General features: G+C 36.0%; 1 protein-coding gene across 4 annotated transcripts; it reads right to left on the reverse strand.

Annotated features, from left to right (window-relative positions):
- Window positions 1-1,688: 1,688 nt before the first annotated feature.
- On the reverse strand, window positions 1,689-23,755 carry TRAPPC13 (trafficking protein particle complex subunit 13). 4 transcript variants are annotated; one of them, XM_083883466.1, is made up of 13 exons: window positions 23,637-23,755; window positions 17,084-17,152; window positions 16,112-16,211; window positions 15,468-15,552; window positions 14,258-14,385; window positions 14,062-14,134; window positions 12,066-12,110; window positions 9,712-9,729; window positions 7,446-7,579; window positions 6,164-6,362; window positions 3,255-3,355; window positions 2,445-2,592; window positions 1,689-2,349 (listed from the first exon to the last, which is right to left on the reverse strand). In XM_083883466.1, exons 1-13 carry the CDS (start codon window positions 23,680-23,682, stop codon window positions 2,245-2,247), a joined length of 1,251 nt encoding a protein of 416 aa, XP_083739592.1. In that variant the 5' UTR covers window positions 23,683-23,755; the 3' UTR covers window positions 1,689-2,244. The 4 variants fall into 4 exon arrangements, with proteins under 4 accessions (XP_083739592.1, XP_083739591.1, XP_083739594.1 ...); XM_083883465.1 differs by having other exon boundaries at window positions 2,445-2,595; XM_083883468.1 differs by lacking the exon at window positions 9,712-9,729.
- Window positions 23,756-23,915: the final 160 nt, after the last annotated feature.

A 23,915-nucleotide genomic window follows, 5' to 3' on the forward strand; every position in this document is an offset into this window, starting at 1 on the left:
TTAGGTTCTTCTTCAGATGACACATAGTATATAATAAAACGTTAACAGCATTAGCTAAGCCTTCAGGAATGTGCTGCAACTGACTGGCACAATACTTTACTAGTAAACATCCTCTGTTTCTTGTGTATTAACAGAAAGGGCTTTATAGCCTAAACAAAAAACAGTGAAACCAGTAACAGGAGCTTTCATTACATGCTTTTCCACTGCAACCATGAACAGAGAGATCATTTATGCTAAAGTCTGCTTTTCTTTGAATTGCCTAGATTGTTTCAGTCATGCAACATGTCTTAATCACAGGGTGTGGAAGGAATCTTTTCCTGTGTAGTAAATGCACTGTATCTCGCGCTAAAATTTTTCATCCTGCTAGATAAAGTGGTAAACCACAATCCCTGTAAATATTGCTTTAATTTAAGGTCAGTTGCAGTTTATTGTTCAGCTGAGCAAATCCGCATTTACACCTAATTGGTTTTGCATCATTACTGTTCCATCAGTGTATAAGTATAATAATTTGTTAGAGAAGAAAATATTTTGCAATCAATTGTAAACTCCTGTAACCTGCTTGCATGGGAGTATATTCTTCTAACTATGATCATAAAGACACCTAATGAAATACTCAGCTTAGAAATTGTTTCAGTTGCACTCTTGGTTTTGTAACAAGTGCAAAGTAAAACCACTCACGCATACTGAGATAGAACTAGCTCTGTAACTTTGAGTAGATTGTTTCATGGCAACAGAAAGTCATACTGGCATAATGCAACTTGTCTACTATTTCTGTATCTCTCCTACCTCTTACTGCCATGTGGTTACATCTCCTTCAATTTGTGTAGTTTAACTTGAAGATATATTATAAATAAAAGTAATATACTTTTTTGTCTGTACATTTGTGATTTTTCTGGTTTAATTTTTTATATATCTCAAGGAACAGGTAAATTGCATTCTTTAAATACCTGTTAATGTTTATCACATAGGCAGAATACATTTTTAATTTACTGTTTCCTGTATGGACTTAGTCCCTCAATGTATGAAGCTGGTCCTAGATTTATCCAATATTGTAACGCTGAATACTACACTTAAGATTTTATACATGGGAAGCCTTAAGTAAAATAGTGTCAAAACTAGTAAGGTTGCTAAGTGCCAACATGGTAGCTGAGAAATACAAGCTGCTGCTTAGAGTGTTAAACTAGGAAAGACGGTCACCATTTTATCCCCTAAATGGCTACCTCTGGGTGACCACAGATATTTCAGCCAAAAATATTTCCAGTTTTTGTCAAAACAAAATAGGGAAAAGCACATTGTACTGCTTGACCAGTACTTGACTAAACTTCTTTCTGTATATGCTTTAGAGGACTTGATATAAGACAGCAATGCAGGAATTTTTTTTCCTCTTTTTTTTTTCCTTAAAAAATCTATTTAAATGCCTCTGGGATGGAAAGAATAATTGGCACCACCTTATTTTAACAATAAAAAAAATTACCTGAGTTCTACTATTTTAGTTTTCAGTTCCCTACTAATTGGAAAATAAAATGCCTGTTAACAGCATGTCCTGTATTGCAGGGATGCACAACTCTGCTCATGACTGCAAGTAACTGGGACAGATTTGCTGTATTGCTTCCTTTTCAAAGACTGAGCCACAACCAACACAGTCTTTGGCTTATACTCCACTTCCTAGCTCCTAGCTTCCTAACTCCTGCCTCAACAGTGCCAGCTGCACTCTTTCATCTCATGCCTTTATCAGGTTTTATTTCCTATGGCTATACATGTACCATGCAAATACACTGCCATGCCAGGTACTCCCTATTATATTTTTTTTGATTTAGATTCCAGGAATTTGTCTGTAAAATGTCATTTCCTTTGAACTGAATCAGTTTTGTCAGAGCCAGGATTTAAAAAGGGTTTAAATACTTAAAAAAAAAAAATTAAATAAGAAAAATAAGCACAAAATGCTAGTATTTCTTACCAATCTCATCCCCCTGTCCTGAGCTGATGTAAAGGCAATGTAATTTGCTAGAACTACACTTTTTTCAAAGGTTTTCTTTTTAGTAGATAAAATGCATATGCATGTTTTAAAAGATTTGGAAACACTGGAAATGCTCGAGAAATAAAATAATCATTATCACATTTACAGCTATATAGGGATTTGATTTTGTTTGTACTCATTTTAAAACAATTGACTGTAAAAACATGAAGAAGTCAGTCAAAAAAAAAAAAAAAAAAAAGCCCAGTAAAACTACAGAATTTTTTCCTTCAGCTTTGCTTGATTTCTGAAGAAACCACACAGACTTGTGCAATATCATCATACTCGTATGTTCTCTTCAAAAATGTGTCTGTAAGTCTTAGGCCAGAGACACTCTAGAAGGGGAAAATATTTATAAGAGTTGTTATTAGAAAGAACTGTTAATATTATAAAGCAGCTGTTTTACAAAAAACCTGTACTAATAACTTACCTGCAATCCCTGCACTGAAGACAATAATGTAAGTGCAAGATGGAGAGATGAACTTGGGTGCAGCTTTCCAAGTTGCCTTCCTGAAACTCCACACCAGTGGATGGAATTAGTATTGCACATTTCTAAAACCAGATCCATAGTCCTTTCACTGCTAGAAGAAATTGAAAAACAAGAATAAACCTGTGGGCTTTTTTAAGCATTCAAAGTCTGCAGACATGTAATAACAGCTTGATTATAATTCAAGTTACTATTAATCAAGATTCATAAATAATTATAAGGCGGCAAGCAATATTTATTGTGATGCACAGTAATTCAGCTGCAGGCAGCTCTCTTTGACACAAGCATCCTCTCATGGGTTTAGCAACACTGGATAACACAACAGTGTTCACATACAAGCTTTTCATGAAAAGTATCTGCAGGCCAGATACATGCTTTAATCCCTGGGCTCAACTTCTATTTAGAATTACTTCATTTAAATGTCACTCTTGCAACCCTAAGATGAGTTGTCATTTAAGTATGAGGTGCAATCATAAGTAATATTGCAGACAGATTCATGGAATTCCTCTACAGATTTTTGGCTATCTCCTAGTTCAGTACAGTATTAACAGATCACAGTAGACTTTTTTTGTTATTGTTGTTAGGGCTTTTTTTTTTTTTTTAATCTCTGTGTTTCAGGTAGTTTTGTGTTGCCACAAATCATAGTGAAGACCAGGTTTAAGTAACTTCAGGAGGAAGTACTGAAACCTTAAACAAAACCAGACACAACTCACACACTCAGGAAAAAGTACAAGAATCACATGACATTGTTACCTGCAATTTGTTATTTTACATGTAATGTCAAAAGGTTCCTCCAAATTTACAGTATCTGGTATGGTCTCCAATGAAAGCCTTACATCACCGTAACCAGGAGCCTGAAAAGGAACAAGAACGTATATTCTCAGATGTTGGATAGGGAAATTGAAGTTTTTACTAAAATTTTCATTTCCTGGAAAAAGCTTGGAATAAGAGGAAGCTGAAGAAAGATTGACTGTGCTTTTGATTAGTATGGCAATCACAGCAGCTCTCCAACTGATGAACACTTTCTTCATAGGTTTAACAATTCATCAGATAAGGATGATCTTTATTATTACATTTTTCAGTAGAGTTTATATCCTTAAAGTTTTAATAGCCATACAGACTTCCTGAGAAGATCAGCTTTAATGTAAGACATCTGTTAGGGAGATAACAGATCTATGTGGACAACACCAGTAAAACTTCCCTGCATAAACCCACCACTATTCCAATCCTGAGAAACAAGAGAAACTGCCATTTCAGTTCTCTGTGTCTCTGCCAAAATAATTAATTGTCATCAGTTAGAAAGCCACACAATGTAGATACTTGTAAATTATCCATGAGCCAAACATATTTCATATGGTCTACTAATAAGCCCATAGTAAATACCTTTGTTACTATCAATTAGGGCTGATTCAAAATAGTAACCTGCAGATGAAAAAGCATGTTTGTATTTTCAATCCCCACAAATGATAGATCATGAGGGAAAAATAGGGGTTAGAGTAAGCAAAGGCATGTCAAGCCAATGGGGACTTAGATTAGTCAAGCAGTATGCATTTGGAACCTTGCATGACAGAGAAGTCATTATTCAGTACTGGAAAAATGCAAATATATTCAGCAGTATTAAGTGACATGGAGGAATTGACTGGAAAAATTATACATAGTTCCCTAAACAACAGGCAGTTATCCATTAACATTAGGCTCTTCTTTTACCTGAGATACATTAAGAAAAAAACCCAACAAACACAAACCCAAAATAAAAGCAGTGTTTTAGAGAATCAACCAACCAATTAGAAACAGGATCAGAGCAGATGAGACCACACCATACCTGCTGAACTCAAAAATTAGAAACCTCCAAGAATTGATGGTTAGAGGCAAAGGCCTTGAAGTAACAATAAGAGGAGTAACATAGGTTTTATCCAGATCTGAGGTAATTGCTCAGATTATGGGATCAACTAGACAATTTCCCTCTTGTGCTACTCAAGAATAATGTTCTTTAACTTCAGGCTGGTTCTAGTGTGGTCCTGTACTGAATGCCTGTGAGTGTGTGCAGCAGCATCCTTTGGCATATTGTGGACATGCACCTGCCTAGTTTATTGTCTCCCAAAGGGACTGCAGTTGTAAATTCCAAGACCAAGCCACAGTAACACCCCCCCAAAACAAACAAACAAACAAACAAACAAACAAAAACCCACAACAAAAAAAAACCCAAAACAAAACAACAACAACAAACAAAACAAAACAAAACAAAAAAAACAAACCACCAAAAACCCCAACCAAACCCACAAATTATGTTATTTGGATACTTGTTTCAAATGTGCATTTCTGATCTGACCCATAACAATTGACTGAGGAACATAGTAGAGGTAAAATTCTGGGCCTGGGTGGGAAACAATGTTTATAGTGCTGGCAAATGGATTCGGAGGAAAGTGATTAAGGGTGAAGTCTAGAAATTAAATAATCTGATAGCACTTAAAAAATTATGGGAAGAAGAGGGAGTTACACTGCAACTCAGAAGGGAAGAAAACTCAACAACCTGATGCTTTTCTAAAGGCAGATGTTGTTCAAAGTACACAGAACATTTGTGGTTCTTCTGTTAATCACAAGGCACAAAACGATCCATGACCAAAACTAATCCTGCAGTATTGAAGTGTGTGCTTCACATGCAATTCCCAAAGGTTCAAAAAGAAGGGATGCAGAGTAAGGCAATACTGCTTTAGGGAGGGAAAAGAAATGTGTCTAAAGAGAAATGATAGTAAAGGTCAATTGAAAATGAAATAATTTATTGTTAAAAAATAAGGAACAAGTTTCAAAGTAACAGGACTAAATTTAGAAAACGGGCAGTTTCTAATTTTGTGGGGTTATGCACATACTTAACACCTCAATTAAAAATCAAAACATGTTTCGGTGACTTAGTGACTTTCCAGGAATTTCTGGAAATTTCCTGGGAATTTCCAGGATCTAAGTTCGCTTGCCTAGTTCCAAGTCAGTGTCACTTCCCAACAGAACTGCTCAATGTACAATAGTTGCTGGGGACTGAGGGAAAGGCAGAGGCAAAAAACCCAATTATAAGCTCTGTAAACTTAGACTGAGATTCAGTTGTCAAAAGGTTTTTTTAACTACCTTTCCATATCTCTCTCAAAGTGAGAAGATGCAAAGTAGATTTAAGCATTAGATGGCTCTGGAGCTGACTTAAGCAAGATAGTAATTACAACTTAAAATTCAAGAAAAATTAATAAATTAGCCAGAATAGGATAGACTCAATCAAAACTGTGGACATGAAAGATAAATAATATTATTCGTTAAAAAATGTTACTCCAAGCTAAAATGTCTGTAGGAACTTGGGAGCAACCTTCCACATCAAGAGTTGGCACATTAAAGAGGTTATTTTGTCAGTTTCTGGCCAAATGGTATCCAAGCAGTTAATTTTACTCTAACAAAGGTATTTTGCAACACTGGTTATTGGATTGTGACAAATTACTCACTCCATTAACTTCACTGAAGAAATATACAAAATAACTCTCTAATACAAACAGAAAGGTGTGAATAAAAAATGAGGCTCAGAAAGTAAGCAGCACCTCACACTTTTCCAATTCATTATTAAAATTGTTTCTTGAGTTTCCTTAAAAATGAATGCCAAGTTAAATTAACACTTAATTTAAACTTACCATTCTTTGGAGCTGGCTAGTTTGCAGCCTTCCTCGTTCCCCCAGGTTAGTTTTCCATACAATGTCTAGTTTACCAATCACTGTTACACCTTTTATTACTCCAGCTTTCTCTGCAAATTCTTGCTTTGGTTTTAGACAGTATAAATATTGACGTGTGTCCATAGGTTGTAAATAAGTCCTTGCACCAAAAGTGGACTCACTGAAAGGAAAAAGGCTTAATTTAAACAGCTATTTTGAAGAAGATTAAGAACCCAACCTTTTTTCCCCCGTCCCCTACCATTCTTTTTGTATGTGTACACACAATCTGATAATGGTAAAAAATGGCATAGACTATTTTTTGTTTTCACAATAGAACACAATTCTAGAATTTATGTAGCACCAAGGACTGTGGAGAAATAAAAGAACCTGTTCTTCTGAGCCAGAGAGAAATAAGATAGAAATCCACACTGCTACATAATAATTAATTATCTGGCGTCTTATAATTTAAACAAAAATGATGGTAATTTTTCTTCTGCTATTTGTTTTCCCTCACAGTAAATCTCAATGCCATGAAACTAAGATTCCTATTCAGGAGAAAAACCATTACAGTGGATGCAAACACTTGGTAAGAACAAAGCTTTATTATGTTGCAGGTGAATCCTTCAACAGGCAAGGAGAAGACAGAATTTTCACTTCAGCCCCTACTGCTGAAGCACTCAACCATCATCTCCAAAGCTCTTGTATCCACTGTAGTCAGTTATTCTGGTATTAGGTGTTTAACTAAATTAAACTTAATTTATTTCAGCATGACAATTTTTTATATTCTAAGACTCCATGAGGGTGTACCATTGATCCACTTTGACTGGTGCCTTGCTATTTCATGATTAGAGCAACTGAAAACAGTAAGCAGTTTACTGATAGGAAGCAAGGATTAGTCAGATGAATCCTGTAGGGCTAAGTATGTACACAGAGATCAGGTCAAAACCAGGTCTGGGTTAAATTTTATATAGGGGATACTGAAATAATACCATATTTTCATGTTATCATATCATTATTGTTACAGGTGATTTGAGAATTAGGCTGGATATTTCTCTATTAATAGAATTATAGATTAAGAGTAGTTTCTCTAAAAAGAAAACTGTAACTATTTTTCCAGTTGCATACATAATGGGAATTTGATCTTTTTTCTCAAGCGAAGACATACAATCCCTTCCTTTATAGACAAACGAGTAACTAATACTTGTATCTCATGAAATATTAATACAGAGCACTTCAAAGTCAAACGTCCTGGATGTGAACATACCTTTCTCCTGCTGTGTCAACTGTGTTCAGTTCTGCAACATTGTACATCATAGAGGGCTCTAAAGAAACCTTCTCCATAAACATTGGAGAGGTAGTGATATTCTGAATTTGAGCTTCCAGAAACACTTCATCTGTCTGAAAAAAATCAAAAGTTCACGTTTGTGAAAATATGATTAGTATTATTAAAAAGAGTAGGCAGTCCTATTGTTAAAAAAAAAGTCACACATGTTTAGTTCATGCCTGCAAATCAAATTAATTAATGCAAGAAAAAACCTTAATCCCAGTAACAACAGGAGCAAAAGTGTTAGTCAACAGGTATCTTGCCAAACAATGGATGTGGGATAATTTTGTTATGTTCTAGCTATCACTTATTTGTAATGCATTAAATCACCACTTCCCAAGACTTCTATCAATTTAATAGCAATTCAGGCTTTTATCCAAATTATTAAAAAATTGACTAAATGGTGAGGAATTGCAGTGCACAAGAACATGCCATGCCAGATAACTAGTGCATCAAGCTGTATAAAAAAAATAAAGTAAATGTGTATGTTTCTCTTTAACTGAAGTAAAATAGTCCAGGTACATACTCTGAGCTTTTATTATTAAATATTAGCATTCTAGCTAAAATGCAAAATCCAGTCCCTTCTCTCACTCAGCTGCATCATGACAAAGGCTACCAATATTGTATGCATCCCACAATTTAACTGATGCTCTGCCTTCAGAACATCTGATGCTAATGCCTCAAGACGGCTTTGAAGCTCCAATTCTAGTACAGAAATTAAAACTATAGACTTGTTAAACTTCAGAAGATGAAAAACCATGGACTAGAGAAGTTTTTGCCTCACTTCTTTTGTGGAATTGGAGACCAGTGAAGTCACTTTGCGTGTCTAAAAATCTCAGGATAGAATAATTATGGAAGACTCAGTCTGTTAGAGATATGAGCTCTCAGAAAAGCAAAAACCACGCTTAAAGTGCTAGTTAAGAAAAGGATACCAAATTTGCGTTTACAAAGAATCACTGATTCAGGTTATTGGATTAAGTGATTCTTGTAGGTCCCTTCTAACTGAAACAGTCTATTCTACAGATTCAGATTCAAACAGTTTGAGTATTTTCTTATGATAAATTTTAAGAAAATACTTTCGTGGGGAAGGTGGAAGAAAACTTAGTTTCTTTTTGATCAGTGTAAATAAATGATTCTTTATACAAATGGAGTCCTGCTTGTTAATTACAAAATGAAAGTGGGACAAGAAAGCCAAAATATGTTTAGTCTCAAAAAATGGTGTTAGAAGGAGAAATACGGAATGGTTGTGTAACTTTTTGTATTGCCTCATAAATGCATTAAATACAAAGCAGCATCTATTTAGTAATGAAAACTGTGCAACCTCAACGTGTTACAGAGACACTTCATGCTTGCAGGAACTGGAAATAACCTCAACTAAAACATGGTTCTCAGTAATCATTACTACTACTGCCTGTCATTTAAATTGACACAATTTATATCCCATAAATCCATTGCTCAAAGTGTCCATTTACCCAAATTTTAGTAGTTTTCAAAACAGCAACCATAGGCAGAAGTTTAAAAAAGCTAATTTGAAAGGGAAAAGAAAAAACAAGCAGCATAATGAAAAAGCAAGTTAGTTTTGTGTTATTCCTAATTTGGTTTAGTATTACATGTTTAAAAAAAAAAAAACAACTTGTCAAAAGATGCAGTTTATTTTAATACAAGGCAGGCCTTAAAGTGAAATCAGACTGCAGAAGTAACATAGTAACTCAATCAACTGTTACATGCAGTTAAAATTGTGAAGTGCAGTTCCAGCTAGCCGAAGGAAGGAAGAACATCCAACTGCTGCTCTCTCCTCAAACCCACTGTCTCCACCAACCAGATGTGAAAAGTTCTGTCACAGCTTACACAAGCAGTGCTGTAGTGAAATCTACATTTCCATGGGTCAAAAGCAGAAAAAATTTAGAAGGAAATAACTTCTCTTTTCACATTATAGAGCTAATGAAATTTTGGTGAGGTATTTTATGGGAGGACCTCCAGAAGAATCTGTAATTACCAAGTTCTAGTTTCAACAATGGGTATTAAAGAAAGAGCTAACCATTTAAATGATTAGCTGCACATATAAAGATGAGGAAACATCAGTTTATGATATGCAGAACAAACATTGCTTTTCCATTATGTTTGTAAAGAATGTCAATAACAAGCACAGAGACAGTTAAGCAATTAAAAAAGCATACATATTTATAAAAAAATAAATAAAAATTACCACAGAACTGAGGTCACTCTAATGGGAAAATAAAAAAAAGAACACATTAGAGAAATTAGGGTTAAATGTTAAAGAAAAAGGAGGCTAACTTCCAAACAAAATGCATTTCTGCATTTTTTTGCACCATTTAAACAAGATAGCATTAGTAAGACAGAAACATAAATAAAAATGGATGCAAACAAAGATGACAACTACATTTCTAATAACTTGTAGCTAGTATGGTTACATGGTTTACTAGCTTTGCTTCAGAACCAATCCAAAGTAGAGCTCAAGGCACACAAGTCACAGACAAGATATGGTAGAATAAACTGACTCAAAAAAAAGAGAGTTAGTTTTTGAGTAAGTTTAAAGTTTGTCCTGAATTTCAATCCATGCAATGGGTTGTACATGAAATGGAAAAACAGTCCTTGTCACCTTATAGATAATTTGAAGTATCCTCATACATAATGTCTCAAAAATAATGTGTTAATGCATCCTAGCAAAGCTACCATGTTGCAAGTTATAACAAAATTTGGCATAATATCAATAAAAAAATCTTTTTTGAATTTGCATCAATCCAAAGACCTAACTTTAATCGCAGACTTTGTTGTCTACCTCCCTGTGCATGCTTGCATGAACAGAACCTTTTACAGAGCCTTTTTTCAAGGCACATTAAAGTCAGTGAGAGAGTAATTCAATCCCAGGATTGCAGCAGGTTGGGCAACAGGACATGTGTTCTATGCATAAATTTCAGTGATCAGCTCCATTTTGGTGCTACTGCAATATAAGTAATAAGCAAGAAGATTAAGGTTCAGCATCATTCCTTGTCTTAGAAGAAATAAAATTATGGATTATCATTAGAATATTAATAGAAAATAATTTTAGTAACAGGCATTATGAATAGACAGCATCGCATCCATAATCTTAATAATAACAGTTTAACTGGTTAGTCAACCTTTAGAAATCTTTAGTTAACTAATAACTGACACATACCATTTTTTTCTCCCCTGCTCTCAACGATAATTGTCAGGATGAATTTCTTGGTGCTTTCACAGCAACGTATTATCACACACAACAGATAACCAAAGACTTATTTCTAGGGTTTTAGAAGTTAATTGAATTCTATGATCACAAGACATAGCAACACTTCATATACTTTCAGAAATTAGACAGGAGTGCTACCATACCAGTTTGCTAGGCAAATGGAAATTGCTCACTTAAGATCATCCAAAATCTTTTTAAATTTTTTTTTCAATAAATTGAATGGGTAAGATGGTAAAGGGAGTTGCATAAATTCATGAACAAAAAGAACAAAAGGCATCAAAGAGCCTTTTAAAAACTCTACAGCAGAAAAAAAAAAGGCACTCCCCCACCGCCCCCCCCAAAAACCCAAATCACATATACTAGCTTGAACACCAAAGCTTCTCATAGATTTTTACCATTAAGAATTGGTGGCTAATTGAGAATTAATTAGGACCCTTATCAAGACCGGTCAGTACAAAAACTACGAAAAAAAATATTTCTTTTTTATCCATGTAAAGTATGGATGGAGTATAAAGAGACAGCAACATTTAAGATATCTGTCCCTCTTTTTCCTACCACATACAACTGAAACAATAATATAATCCATACACTAAATAAGAGATTTATTTTGCTTACAGAGAAATCACCTCATTTCTTAGAGGTGATCTTTCTTGTTCTTAAATCACAGCAGAAGACATTTCCATTCACACTTATAGATAACAGCAGCTCTATAAAGGGTTTGTGCTATGTGTTTATAGCTCCAATCTTGCTCAGGTACCTCACACCTGGTCAAGGTATGGTTTGAAGCCTGTGGCCTACAGACATGTACCAAATTCTTCCCATGAACAGACAAAGGCAGACATGTAAGTATGTCCAAATAAATATGCAAGGCTCTAAATATAAGGTCATTTAGTTTAGAAGCACTGTGGGTAACTGTCAGAAACCTAAAACTTAAATTACTGAACAGAAGGGTCATAGTTACATGGGGAAAATTTATATTTAAATAATTTAAATTTTCCCCACTGATAAATCGTCATCTCCTTGATTAATCTCCTTTACAGTAAGTACTCCATCAATCTAAACATACAAGCAGTAACTGAAATTATTTGAGATCACGAAAATCTGGAATATATGCAAAAGTACTTCAGTCAATTACATTAAGGTCCTGACATCTCTTTTACCTCTCCACCAAAAGTCTACCTATTTTTAAACTATACAATATATATCTACCACCATTTTTCCATTAGAACTGATCACTTTTCTCAGAAAGGTGTAGTTACAAAGCACTTTGAATTTAATCTAAGTAACAAACCCAGCAGGCCAAAACAAACCTGAATACACACAGTTCTCACCTCTGCATTGTAGAATTTGGTTTTCACATCTAGTGGTTTAAGAACCTGAATGAAATGGAAAAAAAGACAGATTGACAACTGGTTTTTCAGACAACATCAGCATAGACTGTTTTGAAGTGCTAGGGTCTTTTACTAAAAAGTGTTACTTTTCTTTTTGATCTTACCTGTAGCAGGAGCATGACAGAATCAACTCAAGAGTACATTGCTGCTTCTCTTGTGCACACTTGACTTGCTTTCCTGCTAAGCAGTCTCCTCATACTGAAAACAAGTAATTCTCCACCTAAGCACTGGCCTCTTACCAAACTGCCCAAATCCAGTGCTCTAAGCAGATTTGTGAGTTTAAAATAACACTGTGTCCATACTGGGTCCTGCAGTGGTCTGCGTTTGCTTTCAACTCTGTGCAAGAACTACCTAACATTTACAAGCCCTTCAGAGTTTTGGAACAAGAGTTACTGAGGGCTTCTTGAAACATAAATGAAACAGAGAACTATCCATGTGTTTAGCTGTATTAGCCTTCACTTCCTTCTTGAAAAAGCAACTATTTCAGGAAATTAAAGAAAAATAAATCATATTAATCTCATAAGATTCAATGAGAAAAAGAAGGCAACTCGATACAAAATATCATAATAAAAGTCTTGGTTCTTAATACTTGAATTTTGTGCATAAAGCCACTGCAGTTAACACATTCAAACCTGAAGAGTATATAAAGCAAAATCTTCTATAATACTTGTAATGAAACTAATTTAAATTCTGTTTCTAAAGACTCTTGTTTCCCATTACACAGAGAGTTTTTTGTTTGCATATAAGTGCACTGCATTCTGAGAGACCTTTAATGTTCCAAGCTGTCAACCAATTTTTTAGCACTGAAGAATTCAAGATCAAAAAGTTTTCTTTGCAGAAGAACCCCTAATAAAATGCATAAATAAGTTTGCATACAAAATCTAAAGGAGATATTCTTTTTTTCTGAAGTATCTAGATAGAATACTAGAAAACAGCAAAATGCAATCACCCCATAGTATCACGGAATATCCTGAGTAGGAAAATAACCACAAGGACCATCAAGTCCAGCCTCCAGGAGAATGTGCCTGAGAGCATTGTCCAAATGCTTCATGAACTCTGTCAGGCTTTGTGCTGTGACCACTTCCCTGGGGAGCCTCTTCTGGGGTCTAACAACGCTCTGGGTGAAGAATCTTCTCCTAGTACCCAACCCAAACCTCCTCTGAAATAACTTCAGGATGAAACTATATAATACTACTGTATTACCAGACACTCTGTCATAGTATTTAAAAATGTATTCTGTAATGCATGTCATGTAATACTCTATTCCACGAAGATTAGTCCACCAATATCCAAGTCTCAACATATTTCTCTAAAAATTAAGCACCAATGAAATACACAGTAAACAGCAGAACCAGTCCACAGATTAGTTTCTCGCTTTCCTCACTCACTCTATCCCAAGTCTTGAAATTTGTGTGATGGAAAAAAAGGTTTAAATTCTGTCAATTACTTCTGCCAGTATTAGATATAATACATGAGACTTCTTTACTTAAATTCCCTTAAAAACTGAACTATTTAATTCCAGGTTAATTCCACTATTTAATAAGGTTACACACACCCAAAGAAAAATCAGACTTTAACAACATAAGCTCAATGGTTCGAGGTATCAAAGCCAGAATGACAAATATGTGTTCTGTTTAAAAATAATCACAGAGCTGCCTGCTATAAAAAGGGACTTTTTAAGAGTAGATTTTTCTTCTCATTAAATTAGTAAAACTTGTTAGATGTAATATTTATTAGTTCTGAGATGTTTAACTGGGTGGTAATTAGAAACACACCAGTTCAAACACCAGTTTGTGTGAAGTTTGAAGCAGGGACTTTTAATGGTTCACTTTTAAAAAGGAACGGATTTCTTGTACATAGAAGTGCTTATGAAGTATCAAATGTTTTCCAGACTCACACACTTACTAAAAGTAGAGTAAAATACTTCATGAAATACCTGAAATTTGAAGAATTTTCTGAAGTACATCTTCTCTCCAGTCTGCGTAGTATAACTCACTGCACAAACTAAGCTGAAAAAGAACAACAAAAATTGTGTTACTTTAAATCTTACCCTACATTAAGAACAGAACAGCATGGATGTACTGCAGTTTCACTTAAGCTCATTGAATAGTAGAAAAAAGTTAGAATTTTACATGTGTGTTCCTATCTCCTTTACTTCATGATGGATCACGTCATCAATGCAACAGTCAGGTTTAAGTTCTGCCACTGCAGCACTGGAAGCTGAAAGGTTCAAACGCTGAGAACTTGTCTGAAGATCAGCCTGGGGACAGGAAAACAAAGCATTGGTTAGAACTGCAACTGTTTAACACAATCTAAAGAAAAGTAACTTATGTTATAAAGTACAAGGTTTCACTGAGCATTTTGTACCCTACATGTTTTCACACATATTATAAGAGCTCAGTTGGTCAGCAAAACATATAAATAGTCCAGTCCTTTGCCATGCTGATTTACAAAAATCTCTATTTACTTTTTACATTGAATTCCACAATGATTTCTGAAATTTCTACTCTCAGTGTTTTATCTGTTCAGTAAACAGATAAACAGATCTGAGTAAGCGATTCTAGAAAATCACCAACTCTCTAGAAAATAATTCATACAATATACAGATCAGTGTATGCTTCACAGGGAATTGAAGACCCCACTGAAAGTGAAGGTAAGTGACTATAACTCTACTTTTTTAGCTGTGGAAGTTTTAAATAGAAGGGTGCATGTCCAAAGAAAGTCAGTGGAGGTAGGAGTGTTTAGCCAGGAGAAAAAGGCTCAGGAGAGGGACTTTACTGCTCTCTGCAACTACATGAAAGAAGGCTGTAGCCAAGTGTGAGCTGGTCTCTTCCCACACGCAACAAAAAATTGGAACAAGAGGAAGCAGCCTCAAGTTGCACCAGAGGACGTTTAGACTGGACAGCAGGAACAACTTCTGCACCAAAAGGGCTGTTAAGGTGAGGGAACTTCTGCTGAGGGAAGTGGTTGAGCCTCCATCCCTGCAGGGCACTGTGTAGATGTGGAACCTATTAGGGGTACAGGTTAGAAGTGGACTTGGCAGTGGTGGGTTAACATTTGCACTTGGTGACCTCAGAGGTCTTTTCCAACCTATACACTACGATTCTGTAATAAACCAATTTTTTGACACAATCCTACTTTTTCGTTTTAATATTTGAAGATTTCTATTTTTATGTCTTACTCTTTCCCGTTTCCAGGTATATTTTCTGGATTGAAAAAAGTGAGATATATTTCATAAGACTCTATGTATTAGCATTAAACATATAATATATTGTCAGATAATATAATAATTGTATTTTATTTTTTAATAAATCGTTTGTAAGTGGATTTCTCTTCACATACCTTCACCAGTATGTCCTTGACAACTTGATTGCTATCATTGTGCACACTAATATAACTGGAAAATGTCTCTCCCAGAAATATATTTCTGTATTTCAAGGAGGAAAAAAAAAAAAAAAAAAAGAGGTAACAGTTATTAAAAACCAGAACACTTCACTGAAACACTTAAGTTCACACACACACACATTTGCCAGATCAAACCCTAGAAGAAAACTGGCATTTCCACATTCATACTTCTGAAGTCATCCTTCTAAGACAACCAGTTTTAAAAGAGAACGAACAAATCAGAATTTTTTTCTTTTCAGCTACAAGTCTGACAGGAATATGAAGATGGCTTTTGGTACCCACAAAAATCACAGTAGTAAATTCTGTTAGTATAACCTGTGGTTTATAGGAGTGCATTACCTTAGAAATTCACCCACAGCTCAAATCTCTCTCAACTTTCAATCCTTATTAGGTTCAGTCAGGCTACAGACAACAAACGTCAGACAGCATACACATATATATTTATAAATCAAACACAATTTTTTTTTAAATGACTGAACATTGTTGCAGAACAATGCCATTCAAATAGAAAGAGAAGTATGAATCCTAAACCAAATGAATCCTAAACCTTGCACATTACAGTTACAACCATTTATTCTTACCCAAAATTTTGAGGCAAAGTCAGCATTTCTCCCAACATCAAAGTTTCAGCACCCTTTACAGTAGAAGGATCATCTTTCATGAGCTGGTTAAATAGATTACCTGTAAAAGTATCAAGTTGCTATTAATTAAATGTTTGCTAAATCCAAAGGTTTCTTTACATTTAAGTTAGACACTTAATCACTTACTCAGATGTAGTTTATTTTAGACATATTCCTTTTACAATAAACTTATTTAGGGATGAAATATATATCCATAGGCCTGCCTATAAGTTATAGCTTAACTTCAAGATACTTGCATCCAATAATTTACTCAGTATATACATACTGAAGGGCATAATCCAAAAGGCATTGCTCAAATTAACACTGAATTTTGAAAGAAATTCTATCCATCTAAACCACATTACATATCAGAACTAATCAACCCCACTTACTGTCTTCTACTGCTTGCTTTGTATTTCCACACAACCCTCCTTCTTGAATCTTTCCTTTGACTCTCTTACACTTGACTTCTAGACTTCAAGTCTTTCTGGGAGATAACCCAGAATTTATGATGCCACACCAAGCATAACACAACTCAAAAACAGTGATTCTTGCAAGATTGCTTTCCCACAGAACATTCATGTGTTGTTTCTAACTACCAGGGCCTTTTCTCCAAAAAAAATATATATATACAGTAATGCTAGTATTTCTCTACTTAGAGAAATTTCCCTCACAGAACTGCCTCTCACTGTGTATGTCAACTCAAACTTTGAGATCATGTGTTTGAATATCATCATCAATCTTTCAAAGATCAAGTCAAAGGTCAAGAGCAATTGAGTGCACCTTGGTACTTCCCTTTAGCTATTACCAAATCTTAAATATATTGCTGTTTCAGATTAGAGACTCTGGGAGGTCATGACTCCTCTAAGTGTTAGATGGTCACACTGCTTAAACTTGGTAAAACATAATACTCAGTCAGTAGAAAAGACTTACCTGGCAAATCTCTTTCTTCACAAGTCACCGGAATATTAGTGAATAAGGTAGGTTTGGTGAGCCTCATCACTGCAAAAACAAAACAAAAACCAACCAAAACCATCAGTCAATCAAACGACTATTTTTAATTCTGTTTTACAAACATAATTATACCTTGCTCTTCTTCCACAAAAAGAAAAAAAAAAAAAAAAGCAAGCACCTGACAAACCACAATCGCCAAATAAATCTCAGCCTGAGAATGGATCACGTGGCCTTTCACAACAAAAAACACACTCCCTGTTATTCTAAGATCCAAGAATACTGGTAATGCCATTGCTCCCCCTGGCTTTCTATCCCTGGTGAACTAACCTACTAATCTACTGCTTTCAATTTGATGTGCTTACACCTGCTACAGTGTTTTGTGCTTTGTGGTCTTCAGAAATGTATCAGTTTCCTCTGTTTGTGGATTTTCCAGGTTAAATGCCTGTCCTGTGATCCTTGTTCCCCTAGAATGGGACATGATGACTCATACAGACCCTTTCAGTCAAACACCAGTCTGTAAGAAATTGCATTTCCATCTTAACCTGTAACACACAAGGTGGAGTTTCAAGACTAAAAGCTTACAGTATTTGTACCACTCTATTTTTCTCTAAGTCAGAAACTTTAAACTCAAACCAGTAAAATTAACACAAAAACCTCATGAAAATACTTGCAACAAAGCTATTTTATTGATATTGTCAAAATCAAGATTTTGCTATTAAAAGCCCTCTGCTTCAAGTAAGTGGTGTTTTAAAAGGCTATTTTAACTCAGACTCAAAATTACATTATTTTCACTTATATGACAGATTTAAGGTGCTGCCTCTTAAAATAATTTCTCCCTCTTCAAATTAACCAAAGGTCCTAAACTTGTATATAGCTTATCATGAAAGCATTCATATGATACAAAATTGAGCATTTGTAATCTTAGGTGTCAATCAGAATGTGTAAAAACCATTAGGGATTTTTTTCTTTGAAACTTAACAAACATAACACCAACTAAAACTAAAAAATAAACCAAAAGAATTGCTCTTGATTGCAACGAATTTATCAATACCTTTGCACTGACACATGTATGGTGGGTTTATTTTTATTGTACTTTTGTGCAGCTCCCCTGTCCAGACAGCATTCACTGTTTCCAGTGGTGTAAAGTATTCAATTACTTTGATATATATTTGGGTACAGTGGGCTGTATTGGTCCACATGAGCTTATGCTACCATACAGCACTTTACACATGAAAAAAAGAGAATATATTGTCTTTGTTATGGTGAAAAGTTGGAAAATCACAACCTTCAAAGACTTAGAACCACAAAGTATATGAAACAAAACCCAAGATATACAAAACAGAGTAAACAGTGAACCACATTCAATACAGAAAATGAAAAAAAAAGAGATACTGAATCACACATGCTAATGATATAAGCATTCCTTGAAGAAAACAAAATGAAAGCCAGGATTTCAGCTTGTATGCTGGTGCTAACCAAGACTGCAGTAATTCTGCAGAGCACCCAAAGGTGGTGTTCACTCCTAGAAATCAGTTACCAGCTGAGGTGCTCACAGCCAGCAGGGCATCCACCATCACTCAGGCACAAGTCAACCCAAAGCAGCACAAACCTGGCAGCTGCAGTGACAACAACCTCTCCTTCTGTTTAGTAAAATGTTTGTTTTGCTCTTTTGTCAGTGTATCCAATTAATCTAGTGGGACTGTATTATCAGCAATATCTAATTTGATTCAAATTCACACTAGGACTGTATAACTAGTATTTGCTGACTGTTTCCAAAGAAGAAGTTAAGTCATGTTTCAGAAAATAATTAATACGTCACAGAATGAAGTCAAAACAAACTATGATAGGTATATAATGATATTTATTAGGACTATTAAATTAATGTTAGAAAATCTATCATCTCTTCTCAGACCCTAGAAACAAAACACATTAAATAGGACTCAAATCACACTGCATTCTGCTTCATTTTCTCTTCAAAAATGCACAAAGAAATTTTGTTACTATTTATGTTAAGCTCAGAAATACAATGTCAGCAAAATATTTAGCTATATAAGCTCTAAAACTAATAACAACCCTCAGTTACAATGCAGTTATGATACAGGCTAGACAGAATTTTGCATCAGTTTTGCTAAGTGGCCATATTAAATAGCACAAACACCCCAAATATCAATATAAGACATCTCCAAATGTCTAAAAAATCATTCAAAGTTTAAAAATACACGTCAGTGACTCAAATGGACAATTTTAATCTTTAAAAAAAAAAAGCAATACCAGTAATAAAATATAATTGCTCAACACAAGGATGTCATAAAAATGTCAGTCTAAAGAGAATTTACTTGGTTTTTACAGAAGGACCTCGGTTATGCTTAGGTACACTTTGGTGTCAGTGGCATTAATGACAATCTAAAAATCTACAAATACTAAACACTTGTTTTCCCCCTTTTCCAAATGCTACAGACCTTGACCTCCAGCTATGGAAAAACTACCTAGAATTAGCTGGAGTGCAAATTCATAACCTTGCAGTCATATTGATCCCAGTCTAACTTCTCTAATGACCCTCCCAAGTTTCAAATGAGCAGGGACAGCATGACCTGGAACACTCCATTCTTTCAGGAGACAAAAAGTCACGCTAAACTCAGCCTTTTATGACCATAAAAGGCATCCAAATTCTCAATGACAACAAACAAGAGGTTTCAGATAGAAGTCTTATTTCTTAATTTCCTCACTTTTAGCTGGAAGTTAGTGTTTTCTTGTTCCCAAACATCATTAGAGACAGAAGAACAGAAACATCAGAAAAAAATAATTATCAAAGGCGTAAAACAGAAAGTATTAAATTGTTCTTTATTTTTCAGCCCACAGCTTCACTGAATCTATCATTAATATTTCTGTGGAAATACAGCTAACACTATTAAGATAGTGCATGTATCCCACAGAAAGTAAACTTGTACTTCATGGGAGGGATATGCCTTAATTAAAAAAACTCACGACTACTTTCAGGAAATAAACAGATCTTGAAAATCTTAATGCCAGTTACAGCTATTTTAGCAATTATTACAACTCACTTAAAAACATCTTTCCTTCTTGTAATTCCAACGAAGCAGAGAGGATATACTTTGCTTAATTGAAAGCATTAATTCTGTTATCTCGCCACGTGGCTTGCAACAATAGTCTGGAGTTTTTACTTTAATTTTTTTTTTTTTAGACCACCAAAGTAGACAAAAGCTATAAAATGCAGTACTAAGTCAAACAGAAACTTACTAATCTTAACAGAACTGTAAGTCTTGAGACAAAACAAAGTTAAAGAAATACATCATTCAGTTAGAAAACTGTAGCAAAGTAGTATCAGTAGTTTTCTTACCATTAATTTATCAGCTGTTCTAAGGTCTATATATTCTAAACTGCTTTAAAACTCTACTATTTCTCACAGTAATTTTACTATTAAACTGTATCTTAAGTTATAAACTAAATATAATTCCATATTTATGTACAAGCAAATTCATTTTATCTGTAAGGCTTAGCTTTTCCCTAAGAATATTCCTAACATATTCACAGTATAATATATCACAGAAAATCCATATCTGTCCCACAGATCTTTGGATAGTAGCATTGCAAGATGGCAATTCATTATGTTTAATGAGTCTATTCAATTTTATCCATATGTCCTCCAAATTCTGGTTTTTACAAAGAGACTGCTCAATTGTCCACTTTGCTCTACAAAACGCATGCAGCTTTAGTCTTTCCAAATTATTCTGCAGTTCTTGAGATAAAGGTTGAATCTTTTCTTTGAGTTTAGCACTAGGGAGAGAGACACTCCAAGACCTTTGCAATTTTTGTTTTCCATTAGGTGGTGGTTCTCCTTGACAGTCCAAGTTAATTGGTCTGTGAGCAGCCTGTGCTTGAATTAAAGTCGGACCATGTTTCATGCTAGAGTGAAACTCAAGGAGATTTTTTGTGCAGTCATAATCAGGAGATCCTTTAACACATTCTGAAGGTGTAGAAAGCTGTTTCAATTCTTCCACTTCCTCACAAGAAATAACAGGTGCCTGCTTTTTTGGTTTGAGAGGAAGCCTGTTTAACTCATTTGGAAACCAGGGTGCAAATCTTGGTAAGTGGCGAATGGGAAACTCCTTCAGTGCTGCTTCTGCAAATTTCTGCAGTTTTATCAGATCTCTCTGATGTGGTCGGTAGTGCACGACCACTTCCATGCCGGAACAGTAGGAATCCAGTGATTCTTAGGAAAACAGTCTCTTGATAAGGATTCTTGTATCTAGACTGAAACATCTTATTTACAAGAATTTCCTTGCCCCACGATGCAAAGATCAGTGGAAAACAGGACCTAAAGCAGAAGTATTATAAAACAATAAGACACTACCAATATTAAGACACACGTTGATAGGATATTTTTCAAGAAAGAAACAGGTAGTAAAAACATGTGACATATATATCAGAACATTCTATTTTATCCAGGCTGAACGTTAGTGGCTGTATTCCATCACTACCAGTGTAACTTCAGTACACTGAACATTATCCACATTATCCAAACTGCTTACTCAAAACAGTCCAAGAGAACTCTTTTATTGTCACTATCTCATACTTGCCATCCATCACTATTTTGGTTATATTCTTGTGATGCATATTAAAAGGCATAAAATTACTACTGCCTATATTCTCAAATTTAGCAGACATTTTTCTAAATACATTTCCCTCCTATACATCAGCACTTTAAGCCAAGGCACATAAAGTAACTAGAAAACACACACGTGACAGAAACCCTTCCCAAAATAGCACTGACTGATACAGTAGTTTTTGAAGTAAAAAGTTATAAGGGAAGTGCTCTAGGCAAATTAAAGCTGCCTGCTTCCAGTTTGTGTCAGAACTACACATCTAGTTTTAGCCGCAAAGCTTCCAAGCATTACATGCAACTATTTATATATAATGTAATATATATAATGTAAAAAAAATATTTATATATATATATAATGTAATATAAAGCATTACACGCTTTAATCCTTAAGGAACCAATAATTTCTTAATTTATTAGATTTTTGGAATAACTAAACAACTTATTAAGTTGTCAAAGGCTTTAAACTTCCATACAAAGATTGTATTAAATGCTGGGGCATGGTGAAGGGAGAACAAAAAGCACTTTAAGAAACATAAGTAAAACAGGCACTATTGCTCTCCTATTTCCTACCCTTCTCCCCCTTTCCCGCCAAGAAATTTGACCACTTCACTTTCCCTGATGGAGAGCAGTAACATAAATGACATTAAAACAATAACACCTAGGATTGCCACTGTCAAGATTTTGTTTAATATGGCCACAATGCAAATAAATCCCCACACCTTCCTCACTACTGCAAAACCTGGATTAAATTCAATGCAAAACCAAGGATGGCACTGGTTTCTTATAAAAGCAAAACGATCCACCAAAAAGCTTTTTGCTTTGAATAAATCACCATCAAAATGCATTTGGCAGCTGCTGGTGTTCCATGTTCTCATGTTTTTGCCTTTATGGTGTGTGTTTATGTATCTGAAAAGAGGTGGTTGAGCTTTGAATTATGGTTAACAGATTTTACTATCGCATGGAGACACCATTAAAAACTCTGCCCAGGAAAGTTTTAAAATGAGAAGATGGTCTCTGAAATTAGTCACACTTGCACTACTTCATCCATCTGGGCAGCCTCACTAACCCAGAACACTTACAGAGGTGAGATTCTAACCAGCTCTTTATTACAGACACATAACTATCAGCATTTCTGATTCAGAAATCACCAAATTCTTCGCAGGGCTCTCTTGATTTCTACATTAATTTCGGAGGCGTGCAAGTGACCTACACAATTGTATTTTCACTCTTCGGCGTCCCCGAATCGAGGAGGTAAACCTCGCAGCTACATATTGGGCATGAGGTGGAAAAGACAAAAGCCATCCATCTAAAGGGGAATCACGGCATCAACCGTGTTGGAAAAGACGCCTGAGATCATGGAATCAAACGTAAAATCGAACGCCACCTTGTTCAATGGCATCAAGTGCCACGTCCAGCCTTTCCTTAAACACTTTCCGTGGCGGTGACTCCGCCACCTCCCCGAGCAGGATGTCTGATCACCCTTCCCGAGCAGGAAAACCTCCCAATGCACAACCTAAACCTGCCCTGACCCACACTGCGTCCTCTCGTCCTGAAAAACAAACAAACAAACAAACAAAAGAGGCAGCAGAGGAACCGGAGAGGAAATTTAGCTGATCATTTTCCTTGAAGCCTTATGGAAAGCGGTGACAGAGGCGGGCGGCCGGCAGGGCCCCTCACGGCGGGTGCACCCCCTGTACTGTGTGTGCTGTGTGTGGATCACGGCAGAGCAGCCGTGTGTGCTGTGTGGAGGTCAAGGCAGAGCAGCCCCGCCGCCCCCGAGCGCCCCCGGGCCCCGAGCGCCGGGCCGCTCCCTGCTCCACCTCCTCCTAAACCAGGCCGAGAAACACCCTCGACACGCTGTTTCACCACCGAACCAGAGCCCGGCGGGCCGGAACCGGCTGCCAGTACCTTTCAGAGCCAGCAAATGCTCCTGCTTGGGCTGGTTGACGTCCATGGCCTTCACCCCGCGGGACGGGCGGCGGAGCGGGAGGAGCCGCGCACACTGCGGCGGCGGCAGCAGCCACGGCCGTCCCAGGCTGCAGCGCGGCGGGAGGGACTACAGCTCCCAGGGTTCCGCGGGCGGCCCCGGCGCGGCACCGCCCCGAGGTCTCTGCGGGGCACTATGGGAATCGTAGTTTCGCAGTTCTGCAGGGCGGCGCCTGCGCCCGCGGGGTGGTGGCGGAGGCG

This window comes from Zosterops lateralis, assembly GCF_965231275.1.
Source record: "Zosterops lateralis genome assembly, chromosome: Z".
In the NCBI taxonomy this organism is placed as follows: Eukaryota; Metazoa; Chordata; class Aves; order Passeriformes; family Zosteropidae; genus Zosterops; species Zosterops lateralis.